At 37.8% G+C, this 13,973-nt stretch overlaps 1 protein-coding gene across 1 annotated transcript; it reads left to right on the top strand.

Moving 5' to 3' along the window:
- Positions 1-3,726: 3,726 nt before the first annotated feature.
- Positions 3,727-9,460, top strand: LOC120714436. Its single transcript, XM_040000650.1, has 4 exons — positions 3,727-4,567; positions 7,739-8,211; positions 8,364-8,496; positions 9,325-9,460. The coding sequence occupies exons 1-4, from the start codon at positions 4,549-4,551 to the stop codon at positions 9,414-9,416; spliced, it is 717 nt and encodes a 238-aa protein (XP_039856584.1). The 5' UTR covers positions 3,727-4,548; the 3' UTR covers positions 9,417-9,460.
- The last annotated feature ends 4,513 nt before the right edge of the window (positions 9,461-13,973 follow it).

Here is a 13,973-nt window from a genome sequence, read left to right as displayed (position 1 = left end):
ATTAAAGTTTTCAAATTAAACTGACTTAGAAATAAAGACTTTCCATTTACAACCTAAAAAAAGCTTGTCTGCCCAACAAATTTCTTCCATTGTTGTCCTAACTAATATTTTCTAGAGAGCATAACAAAGATTATCAACTTTTGAGTAGATTTTTTGAGTCAACTTGGGAACCAGTGGGAAACCCCGTAGATGACTGGCACATGTGGTCTGAACAAGTTTGAACTGGACAAAACGAGCCTGAGCAGTAGTGATGTGCATACCACTGATTTCCTTTCCGATCCGATACCAAGTAATACTCAGGGTGGTATTGACGATACTGATCCGATACCGATACTTTGTACAAAAACTTATTTTATTTATTGTATCTCAAATTATAGTGTCATATACAGGACATCAGATTACTTGTTCTTATCACTTAATAATGCAGTTATAATAGCTTCATCATATAGAAATAATAACGGTGACATTTAACGTATTTTATCCAATAAATAAACCCTGTAAAATGTATTTAATTTACGTTGAGTAGGCTAACCACGTTATTAAATTAATGCATGTAAGGTGAACTAGCAAACACTGTCATAGTTACATGCGGCTGTCTTCTTGTTTGATAGAGTGATACCATAGCTGTGTCCCAAAACGTCGGCTGCATCCTCCGGAGGCCGCATTTGAAGGCCGATTATGTCACAGCCAGTCGACGAAGGCTGTCCCAATTCGTCGACTCCTTCAAATGCGGCTGACAAATGTGTCCTTCATTTCCCCGAATTTGAAGGATGGGTCGGGTGTGTCCTTCGTGGCCCACCATATCCCAGAATTCATAGCGCGGCCCAGCCAAATTTCAGCTGCCAACAATGGCGGCCGCTACTAAGTTTTACAATTACTCTTATTAATCTTTCTGGGCCACAAAATAAACTTTTAACATATTTTTAGGCGAGAAAGTAGCGGTGTAAATTACAAATATCTGCTTGGTTTATCAAGACATCGCATATTTGCAAAAGTGTGCCGACGTTTTCAGAGACGTCTGTCACCCACCGGCTCGATGGCAAGCCGGGGGGGTTCAATGTTCACTCCAGCCGGCGAGAGCAGCGGACTCCAGGCTTCATCGTTTTCAGACCCCCGCTCTTTCGCTACTCAGGTTAAACATGATATACAAGTCACTCTGATAACTTAAAAATGTAATTGTTTGCCTTTTTTCTGTGTTTTATTTGTTCTGGAGTAAATCGGTTTGGCTGAGATCAAAGTTATTAGATTATTAGATTAAATAAAGTTTTATTAATCCATCCGGTGGGTTCCTCCGGGATTTTCACACAGCTCAATAAACGTTAAACGGTCGAGAATTTACGCCAGTGTCCTGTTATATTTTAAATAGCAAGGAGCAGACGGCCGAGTTTATTAAACTCCAGCGAGACAGCGGTGACGCAGATCTGAAGGCTAGACCGTCCAGTTTCACAGCCTCGCACTTCCGGCCTTCTCGGTCTTTGAAGGACCCGGCCCACGTACACCGCGAAGGCCGGGTGCAGCCGACGTTTTGGGACACAGCTCATATATGCCCTCTAGCTGCAGAAAAGGCTAACATTGTTATCTTTTTACAAAAAAACAGCTAAACATGAGAGATTTTAGGACAAAATTTGTGTTTTCCATTGTTTAAGCACCGGTTCGAGCACCGTTTAAGCACCGGCACCGGTATCGGATAAAACCTAAACGATACCCATCCCTATTCACAAAGATAGCATGGTTTTGCACTTCATTTTATCCATCAGAGTATGTCTCTAGCTCTTATTAACAAAGGTAGGATGTTTTGCCACTGTATTTTAGCTGTTAAAATATGCTCGTAGATCACATTTACAAAGGTAGGATGGTTTGGCACTTCATTTTACCTTAATTTTACCTGTCAGAGTATTTGTCTAGCTAATAGTCACAAAGGTAGGACGGTTCGCCACTTAATTTCAACACAATGGGCAGCACATTGAACACGTTATAAGTGGTCAGAAACTTGTAAATAACTCATGAAAGAATAAAGTTACGTTGAAACCAAGCACACCATTGTTTTTCTTGTGACATTACCAATAAGTTTGATGTGTCACATGGCCCTCTTCCTATTGAAAAAACAAAAGTTGTATCCAAGATGGCCGACTTCTAAATGGCCACCATGGTCACCACCCATCTTGAGGAGTTTGCCCCCTCACATATACTAATGTGCCACAAACAGGACTTTAATATCACCAACCATTCCCATGTTATTACGGTGTATCCATATAAATGGCCCACCCTGTAAAAGATGCTATTCTTTTTGTTGACTTCCATGATTTAGTGCAAAGATGGGTTTCAAGAGGAGTTTCTTTGGTATCTCAGGGAATGCCCCTTTGGATTTCTCTTTGACCTACTCTCTTATTTGTAGAAATTTGAAGAAACTTTGTCCTGGAAGTTTGAATTTTTCCTTTAGTTGTTGAAAGTCAATAAATGTATCATTATTGTATAAGTCATCAGCAGTTCGAATATTTCTGTCCTTCCATCCCCACAATATTGGGTCGGCAATATAATGAGAGAGATCGGGGTTGCCCCATAGGGGTGTCCTTCTAAGAAAAGAGATATTTATTTTCAGAAGCAAGTGAGATATTATCAAATTATTTGTAAGCTTGGATAGACATTTTTTGTACCTAAAAATGGAACATCTTTTAATAGTATGGGGTTCACCTCATGTTGTTCTGCATCAAAAATTTTAAGTAAATGTCAGCTTTAATTTTTAGAGTGTACCACCAAAACAAAGATTTTTAATAATGCAGGACTAAATATTTAAACCAGGTCACTGCCATCTGTCATGTCAATGCTATCACTGTTTCTGATTATTAGGAGTAAGGCTTAGTGCACCCATTGGTAGTCTGTCCTGTGCTAGTACATGATAAATTGTAAATTGTCAGAAACTGCAGCTGAAACAAACTTATATTTTTTTTGACTTGAGTGATTCGTGCGTTTCCTTGAGTTGTTTATTACACCCTCAGAACACACGGATACTAGAAGTGGAAGAAGGACATTTGAATATTGTAAAAAACAACAACAACAACAACAACAACAACAACAACAACAGTGATTTGAATTAAATAAAGAGGAGTCTAAACCACTCATTTCCATGTTTCACTGTAGATGTAAAGTGCTAGGACAAAGACAGACTAAGTGACTAACCTTTGGTCACTAAAGTCCTAATTTGTAATGACAGCCTTGACAGGTTATTGAAACTGTATTTCATCTTTCTTAGAACTTTATTAGAACATGTATGATGGTCGTTTGACCCGATAATCTAAATAGAGATGAGAATTCAGAGATTTGAAAAATCACATTTGTCAAATCTGATCCTCTTTTTAAAAGAGCAGTTTATTTGTACTTTTAATCTTTTGCCAAACAAAAGAACTGAAATAAATCTAAGTAGACTTTTTAAACAGTGGGTTTTCTCTTCACAAGAAAAAAAGAGCAAAAAAGAGAATTTAATTAAAATGGTTCTCTGTATTTTCCCAAAAGCTGTGTGGGTGATGCTGCTGTTTAGGATGTCCAATACATAACTTGTATAGAGAGTGATTAGCCAGGGAGCTATGTAAGTGCTAATCACAAAGTTCCAGAGCCAAATGGTCTGAACCATATAACAGAGCATTGCAAAAGGAGCAACTGATAAAGAGTCTAGAGTGCATAATTGGGGGGGGAGAAAGAAACAACAACAAAAGACTTCATAAATATGTAAAATCTTAAAACTCTAATTCAGGCCACCTTCATCCTACAGTTCCCTCAACTTCTATCTTGTTGCAATCTTATACTCTCATAGGTCATGACAGACTTAAACTTATAGACTACATATTAAAGATTCCTTTTGACTATAACAGGGGCTGAAATTCTTAAAATTAACAAAATGATTAAATGAGATATGAACTGGCAACAGAGCAGATCAACTCATGAGAAAAATGTTTACTGAGGTCATAGAGCCAAGGAGACCATGGTTGTATAGACTTCACCACAAGAGGACTTCATTTTACAATCATGAGTCGCCCCCTGCTGGTCATAAGAAGAATAGTGAACCGTCATTTTTATCCCTCAGCCTGGAAAGGCTGATGGGGTATTGTCTGGCAGCATAGATATGCAAGTTTTGTGATGTGACACCGGACTTTGAAAAGGCTCAGGGGCAGCACTGGTGAACGCCGGTGGGCTGTACTCATTTATGCCGAGCACTGTACATATTTATATATACAAGATGTGGCTAAACATGTTCTAAAAACTTTAAGCACTTATTTCTTAAATCCAGCTTCACAGACTTTGTTAAGTCTGTCAGTATTTTAGAGGAGGGCTACATACTTTTAATTAGCCTTTCATGCTCACTTTGACAATACATAGAGAAAGTTTCTCAATGCTAAATAAATATAAAACTAGAAAGAAGCAAACTACAAACAGAGGAAAAGAGGCGTGTCCCATTATAGTTAAGATGAGAAACTGAAACTCAGTTTCAGTTGTTGTATACTTTGTCGGTGCTCACAGGGTAGAGCGTGTAAGAAGTAGTAGAGTATATTTGGAATGGATCAAATGTTTAGAGGTTGGTGCAGTTTATTTTATTATATATTTTATTTATAATACAGTTGGTACATCAAAAGGATTTACAAAGCAGAAAAGTGTAATGTATATAATTTTCTTCAGAAATCAAAATGTAAATCAGAATCAGTAATATACAAAATTGTTGAAAAAGAAGCATTTGTAATATATTATATTAGGGTTTGTAAAATATTTTTTACAAAGCCCTATGTCTGTTTTACTGCTCATGAACTGACATGAACTGAGAGTACCAAGTTCAGAAGTAATCAAGTACAAATACTTTGTTACTGTACAATTTTTAGGTATCTGTACTTTGAGTATTTATTTTTCTGACAATGTTTTACTTTTCTTCACGGTATTTTAAAACAAATATCTAATTTCTGCTCCTTACATTTTCAGAATGGGCACAGGAGTGTCATACTCAGGGTTTAAAATGGGTTGCTGTTTTTTTTGCTTTTGCTTTTTTAGAAGTCCATAAGCTGCGGTTGTGCCGGTGTTGTGCCAGGGTAGTTATTCCTTACAGAACATATCAGGCTGACCCTACCACAATCTGTTCCCCCATCCAAATCACGGACAAACAATATCCCACATTCTTGTCGTTCAGATACAGAAGTGTGTTTTACAAGAATAAAATAGACAATTGTTTTCAAAGATGTAGGCTACTCAGAAAGGTGTATTTTTGTTTCCAGCAGATATAACTTTTAGCAATGTGCAACAATCAGAGCAAGTTGTATTTTTAGAGGACGTCTGGAAACAAACACAGAGCCGTTTTCTTGTTGAGAAAGTATTATATCGTTCGTCAAAACGTCCTCGGTGTGTTGAAATAATCCTGTTCGATACCACGTGGGAACAATAATTGTATCACATCTTGATGCATTCTCAATCATCCAGGAAAATAAATCTCCAAAAGTTGATTCTGTTCATCTGGACGTAGCGTTTTCTGGGAGAAACGTTTCGTCACTCATCCAAATGACTTCTTTATTTGGATGAGTGACGAAACATTTCTCCCAGAAAACGCTACGTCCAGATGAACAGAATCAACTTTTGGAGAATAATTGTATCGTTTTCTGTTGTAACCCACAAACTGCACGGTAATTTAACGACACTCATCTTTAACTTTTTCACAAAAGTAAATAATCACTATTTCCACGTCTAGTTGGTTGAAATCGAAGCGTAATCAACTGAATTGGCTCCATGCCCAATGCGCAAGAGCGAGTGGATCATAGAGGGAGTAATGTTCTTTTTTCTTAAGTGTTTCAAATGAAACGTTTCTATCAGCTCAACAAACTTCAGCAAACACAAACTGTTTGTGCAGGTTTTTGCACAGTGTTCTGCTAGCTTATGGTCCAGCTGCTTTATTTCACAGGGAGAGAAAAAAAGAAAGAAAGCTTACTTCACTCAGAGAGGGAGAAAGCTGTAGGAAAGACAGGAGAGGAAGAAGAGATTTAAAGGTAATGACTGCTCAGTCGTGTTTGGTAAACTGGAAATGTAAAGCTTACATGTAAGTCCTCAAGTTTTTAAATCGGGTGTTGGGTCTGTAAATTTGACATTCCAAAAGAGTGATTCTGTTCATCTGGATGTAGCATTTTCTGTGGGAGAAACGTTTCGTCACTCATCCAAGTGACTTCTTCAGTCTCAGCTGACTGCAGGTTTCCCCAATCTTATAAACAGTACATTTGCATAATGACTGAAACCAGCCCACTGAAGGAAAGATGGGCTGGGAGGACAGTTCCTTAATCTTAATTATGCAAATTCTCATGACCATTGATCAACAACCACTGACTAAAACCCACTGATCAAAGACCACTGATCAATGTCCATGAGTACCATTCACAGAGAGTTGGGGAATGGCTGCAATCACAGCATTGTAAGATGGTGAAAGAACGTGAAAAGGGAAAGACCATCTCTGAATCTAGGAAGGGGCCTCTTTCGCCATCTCCCACAAAACGCTACGTCCAGATGAACAGAATCAACCTTTTGGGATTTACTTACCTGGATGATTGAGCATGCATCAAGACATATGTGACTAAATGTGGCAACATGAGGTGGTGGGGAATAATAATTTATTTTTTTCTGCTCATGGTCTACTTTACTGATTCAAGCTGAGTACCTTTATTAGAATTAATATTTAGATTGAAGGAAATTTTGTATTCCCATCTACTAATATTATTTTATTATTATATCACAATATTCAATTATCTTTGCACAAAAATAGCTGTTAGAAACATCCTCCAAAGAGCTACATTTTACTTTCTTACTTTGAGTACATTTCAGAGCCTGTACTTTTTCAATTTTACTTGAGTAGAGGTTGAATCAGTACTTCAACTTTTACTGGAGAATTTTTCAGGACTTCTAAGTAAATTTGAAAAAACTGGACATGTGGATGACAAAAGAAGTAGTAGGCTTAAAAGAAACCTCCTACGGCAGTATCTGAAAGTCATGGAAGAAATCGAGCAACAACCTCACATGGGACCTGAAAGATGTATTGTGCCCTTCAGTTAAACCATAATATTGTCTGAAGCCTCATCAGTAATGGTCTCAGTAGAAGGGTGGCCATGAAGAAGCCATTTCTTAAGAAAAGGAAGTAGATGGAAAGGCTCTATAATTTCCTCTGAAAGAAAGAACATATTGTGATAAATTACACAAGAACTGGATTGATTAGTGGCAACAGGTCTTATTTGAAAGAAAAATGCCAGTTAATTTGTTTCATGTCTAATCTTGTCAGTGCCAGTGAAATCCCAATATTTGCTCTCTGTACAATTAGTTCATGTCTATTTATGTAAAGCATTTCTAGTGGGGTTTTTGAGGATTTTGGTAAACAGAGAAATGGAATAGAAATATCTAAGTACAGTGTCATTTATTTAACACCCTCCCCAGTGTTTTTCATTTCTCTTCTCGAGCACCCCGCCTCTTCCTCCAGTTTTTTTTTTTTCAAAATTAAATTAACTGGATTTTACATGACTCCTGTAGTGTTTTTTAGTGTATGTAGTGTACACATGCTTTTTCCATCATCAGGTTAATATTGAGATTAACTTGTAATTCATGTCTAATGAGCATTACAGTCTGGGGATTATTATTTATGATTAGCATTAATATATCACAGAAAAAGTATCTTTAGATTTATCAAATTATTATCTCTCTGACTTTTAATGTTTGGTTTTGTCTATACCTGCAGAAGCGAATAAAAAAGGAAAACAAGAATGGCTGGAAAGAGTGAAAAGAGAATTTCAAAATGGCCCACTTGCATCAAATGTTGTGTTTGCCCTTATTTTGACGGTCTTGGAAAGGTTAGTGCAGACAGAGTTTGAGTGCCCCTGTAAAGGGACATACTTGAATGGTGGTTTTGTGGCTACATTTTTCATCATTCCTGGAATCTTGGCTTATGTGCTGATGGCTTCAATGCAAGAACTGAAGTGCTCACGTGACACAGACAATGCAAAGCGATTCTTTCACTGCTGCGTCCCTACATTTGTGTGGATGATCTTGATGCTCTTTGATGGCAGCTACTTTTCTTGTGGAATGACTGACTGGTCAGGCAGGTATGTAACTGCTGACAAAGCTGCCCCACTGAAGTGGTGTGAACCAGAAAATGGTACCTCATATCAGGATAGACTGAACAAATCTCAGGACTGGTACTTTCTCTCTCAGGTAAGTAAACTCGTTTTTTTTTAAAGTGGTGTGGTGAGAATGTGATATGTGAAATGAGGTAATTTGTTTCCTGTGGTAATACAACATTTATGACAGGTTTGATTATAAATGTTTTGTTTTTTCCCATTGTTTATCACTGTTCTTTGTTTTAGTGGGCTGGTCTTGCCTTGGTCTTGGTCTTGACTTTGGTCTTCCTGATCATAAAATGCATCATAAATACATCTCTTGAACAAGAGCAATCCAGTACTCCTTCAGAAAGTGACTCTGGTCCATGTGTTCCCCCAGGTACCTGTTCACTTTAACCTGTATGCAGTAGAAATATTAACAATGATTCATAAATTACAATTTACAACTTGTTTTTGTCTTTACATTTCATTTATACATGTCATGTATTTCACACACAAAAAGTATGATTGGAATGTTAAGATTACACTGCATGTTTATCTGACATTGATGCCTGTATTGTATATTACTTTAAATGATAATGACAAATGATTGATTGTGCTTTATGCTTTGGTGTGCGCACATGTGCTGGCAGGGGTGCAGGGGAGGAAGGTGATGATTCTAAAGCCCCATGAGTAACATTCAATTAGTTGTTGTTGTTGTTGTTATTATTATTATTATTATTATTATTATTATTGTTGTTGTTGTTGTTGTTATTACCATGAAAATTAATAACTTATCACCATAAAGTAATGTTTGCTTCACAAGGTACTTATAAACATGTATGTTTTCTAGCATTAGTTTTGTTTTCTGTTTGGCAACAAAGGATAAAATCAAGTCAGCATCTGACCCTTCCTCCCCCCTCCTTATTTCATGATTTGGTTTGCTCCAGGTGTAAGCGCTCCTAGCTGACTGAGCTCTAGAGCTGTGCCTCTGCAAGAGAAAGAGACACTAGCTTTGTTAAAAGTAAAGTCTGTGTTTCAAAAAAGAAAAGTGACACACGTAAAAATTACATTCATAGAAAGTCTCCATGAAAGATTCTCCTAGTGTTAGTTAGCTTAATTTCTAACATAAAACAATGTTTTGTAGTTTTTTAGCCAACATGTAATTAGTGCAGGCAGACCCTCTGTACATATGTATGCTAAAACACTTTTTCCATCTCCCGACCAGGCCAAACAGATCAGGCCTCTGGCTCAAGCTCAGCTGTCGCACTCCGACCTCTCCATACCAACACTCCTGACACCAACGTCACTGATATGTGAAGAAGCATAGGTGAGTTATTTTATGTCAGACTTTATTTTTATTCTACAGACTATTTATTTTTGTAATAATAATAATAATAATACATTATCTTTATAACCCACACAAACAGAGTGCAGTATTTAAGTCATCATTTTTAACCACATACATACAAAATACATTTAATTAAATATAAAATATATTTTATATATTATTCCATCTATTTTCTTTCACTTATCCAGCGTGACTGAGGAGCTGGACTCCGTCCCAGCTGTCACAGAACGAGAGGAAGGATATACCCTGGATTGGTCGCCAATCTGAATTCTAGTAGTGTATTATATGTTACACTACTATTTCTTTATAATTGGCCACCTCTCGCTGAATTTTTTTTTCTTGTCAGAGTTCATTTGTGGAATTTCTTGGCTTCTTAATGTGGTTGGGACCATCAGTTGTGTTGTGCAGAACTCAGGTTGGTACACAACTGACAGCCCCATTTGACAACTGTTAGAATCCATATTATGGTAAGAACCAATCAGCTTGAGAAATTAGAGCACTTCATTACTTTAACCCTATAACGCTCTTTGTATCATATTTGATACATGGGTTTCTGAGACCTCTATTTCATCAACATGATCAATACTTGCCATAATTTCAAAATATTATGGACAAAGCTTTTGTCTAATATTAACATTTTTGTTAACAAAAAGTTGCCAAAAACACCCAATGTATCAAATATGATACAAAACATATATAATGAATATATAATAAATATATATCATACACAACATGATACAGCAAAAACAAGGGCGTTTTGTTATGAGGTTTAATAAATATCTCACTTGCAAAAAATCTGAATTTTCTGGCTATTTTTGATGGGTTGGTTCTTACAGGGTTAAGAACTGAAGGTCAGTTAGTCTGGAAAATTACTAAAACTTTGAATGCGTACCAAGTGTAATAGCAAAAACCATCAAGCGCTATGATGAAACTGGCTCACATGAGGACCGCCCAGGAAAGAAAAACCAAGTCATCTCTGCTGCTGAGGATGAATTCATCTGAGTCATCATCAAATTGCAGAAAAATACCACACAGAGTTCTAGTAGCAGACACATCTCTACTAATAACATTAAATCTGTGCTTTGGTCTGATGAGTCCAATTTGAGATCTTTGATTCCACCTGCCGTGTCTTTGTGCAACGTAGAAAAGGTGAACGGATGGTCTCTACATGCATGGTTCCCACTAGGGGTGCAACAATACTCGTATCGATATTGAACCGTTCGATACAGTGCTTTTGGTTCGGTATGCATACTGTATGTATCAAACAATACAATTTTTTTTATTTATTTTATCAACTTTTCTTCTAACGATGCTGTCTGTGTTGAGCGCTCAGTGGATCTGCGTTCGACTACTCCGCCTAGGCTGCACTGTCGAGTGCAGATCCACTGAGCGCAGCGCGAGCTTGCAAGACAGAAGCTAAGCTCGTTGCAACATGGCAGCTGCCTCAACGCTACCCGAAATTGAACCTCCCCCACCCTCATTCAGATCTAGCGTTTGGAACTATCTTGGTTTTCATGTGAAGTATGACCCTGATGTAAGCGCGTCATGGACAAAAGTAAAACAGTATGTCTGATGTGCCACGCAATGCTCAATTGGTGGGAACTAGTGTGTTAGCGCAGTTTGCTTGCTTGTTGACGTGTTGACGCCGTCCAGCCCCACGCATGGGGCGATCTGCGGTAACTCATTAACGGAGATTTGTCGCGTTATGGCGTTAATGTCATTTTAACGAGATTAACGCTGACAGCACTAGTGGGAACACAACGAATATGACTGCACATTTACGCCGACATCATCCTAGTGCAAAGACAAGTGGAAGCAGACAAAAACAACAAGCACGCATGCTACAAACTTTCCCGAGTTATTTAGACAGCCGTTAGCACATGATTCTCATTACGGGGACCTGATGTGTTTAATATGCTGCTGAGAGTATACCCCAGAAGAAGCGTATAGTATAGCTTTTATTTTGGAAAGAGCCATTTCTTTGTAATAAACTCTCTTTTCCAAAGATGAGTTATTTCTCGATCAGATAGATTTTTTTTTTTATTTTGTTGTTTCAGCAACATTAAATTTAAAAACTGCACATTTGAGTTAAAATATATATTTATAATTTTAATAAATGACAAATTAAAAAAAACATTTTTTTGTATAGAAAAAATATCGAACCGACCCATGAATTTTGTGTATCTTTGCACCCCTAGTTCTCACTATGGCTACGTCCACACATACACAGGTATTTTTGAAAACGGAGATTTTCCGTTTTCGTTTTAAAAAATAATCCCGTCCACACGTAAATGCAGAAATAAAGGAAAACGCTGCTAGGAACATGCCAAAGCAACAGGTGGCGATATATTCCTAACCGTGTAGAAATGTTGGCCAATCAGAAGTCTAGAAGCCTCGGTGGGAAAAAGTAAACAAAGCTGGGGCATAGAAGCAGAACCGAGTCGTATGTGTGGAGGGACAGTAACTGTGTGTGTATATGTAAGCATTTAAACACTGCAGAGAGTAAAATTAACAGTAACAGTATTGTAGAAATGCATTTCACGAAACAATAACGTGGCGCACAGTGTGACGTCAAAAAAGGCGCACACCTTTGACGCTGCGTTTTCTCCATTTTTCTCGTCCACACATAAATGCAAAAACGGAGTTTTCGAAAATATCCACCCTGGCAGGCGTTTTTAGAAATCTCCGTTTTCAGTGACCAAAAACGCCGTTTACGTGTGGACGAAAGGTGCAAACGCATAGAAAAATCTGCGTTTTCAAAAATACCCGGGTACGTGTGGACGTAGCCTATGAAGCATGAAGGAGGAGGTGTGGGGGTGTTTTCCCACTGACACTGTTGGGGATTTATTCAAAATTGAAGGCACACTGAACTATCATGGCTACGACAGCATCCTGCACTGACATGCCATCCCACTCACTTTGCGCTTTGTTCAACCATCATTTATTTTTCAACAGGACAATGACCCCAAATACACTTCTAGGCAGTGTAAGGGCTATTTGACCAAGAAGGAGAGTGATGGAGTGCTGTGCCAGATGTCCTGGCCTCCACAGTCACCTGACCTAAACCCACTCGAGATGGTTTAGGATGAGATGGACCAGAATGAAGGCAAAAACTGCTGTTCAAAAATGCTGTCCATCTAATCTGACTGAGTTGGAACTGTTTTGCAAAGAAGAATGGGCAAGGATTTCAGTCTCTAGATGTGCAAAGCTGGTAGAGACAGACCCTAAAAGACTGGCAGCTGTAATTACAGCAAAAGGTGGTTCTACAAAGTATTGACTCAGGAGGCTGAATAATTACACACACTCCACTTTTCATTTTTTCATTTGTAAAAAATGTTTGGAATCATATATGATTTTCGTTCCACTTCTCACGTTTACACCACTTTGTATTGGTCTTTCACGTGGAATTCCAATAAAATTGATTCATGTTTGTGGCTGTAATGTGACAAAATGTGGAAAAGTTCAAGGGGGCCGAATACTTTTGCAAGCCACTGTAAATAATCCATGTGTTTACTATGGACGTTTAAGTGTTTCCTGCACTTGTTTTTAGTATGTGTAGTTAAATAGTACAAAGCCTGATTCACAGTAGGCTGGTGTGAAACTGAACTTGTAATATACAGTATGTCTAATGAGCACTACAGTCACCAACAGGATTACTTATTTATGGCTGCTATGTATATTGTGTATATTCTGTGTATTTATTATCTCATTCTTATTGCCTTTTTATGCCCTGTCCTTATCTTCTTAACTGACCCTTGGGGATAAATAAAGTCTCTCTGTTCTGATTCTATTAATGTATCACAGAAGGTTATAGTATAATAAATGACCACCTTGTTTCTGATGTTTTGTTCTTTTTTTTGTCTTTTTGTGCAGAAGCTGTGCGGGTGATGCTGCTGTTTTTAGATGGTCAATTCTTAACTTGTATAAACTCTGATTGGCCGGGTAGCTATGTAAGTGCTAATCACAATGTTCTTGAGAAAGGGTCTGAACCATATAACAGAGCATTGTAACAGGAGTGACTGATTTAGAGTCTTGAGTGCATAATTGGCACACACACACACACACACACAAAACAAAACAAAACAAAACAAAACAAAAAAGACTGCATAAATATGTAAAATGGTAAAACTGTAATTCAGACCAGCTATTTCCTACAGTTCCCACAACTCCTGTCTTGATGCAATCTTATACTCTTGAAGGTCATGACAGGCTTAAGATTATAGACTACGCGTTAAAGAGCCAAGGAGACCATGGTTGTATAGACTTCAACACAAGAGGACTTCATTTTGCAATCAGGAGTCTCTCCCTGCTGGTCATTAGAAATATAAAGTGAACCTTCATTTTTGTCCCTCAGCCTTAAAGTGTTATGGGGTATTGTCGGGCAGCATAGATATGCAAGTTTTGTGAATGCAATGACTCGGCAACAAGGTGACATAGGACTTTGAAAAGGCTCAGGGGCAGCACTCGTGACCGCCAGGATTCATCTAAGATAAGATGTCTATGCAAGTCTGTAAATTTCTTTATTA

Source organism: Simochromis diagramma, unplaced genomic scaffold (assembly GCF_900408965.1).
Source record: "Simochromis diagramma unplaced genomic scaffold, fSimDia1.1 OVJJ01000596.1, whole genome shotgun sequence".
Taxonomy (NCBI): Eukaryota; Metazoa; Chordata; class Actinopteri; order Cichliformes; family Cichlidae; genus Simochromis; species Simochromis diagramma.
Note: the sequence above shows the minus strand (reverse complement) of the source record. Positions and strands in the feature narration are given on the sequence as shown.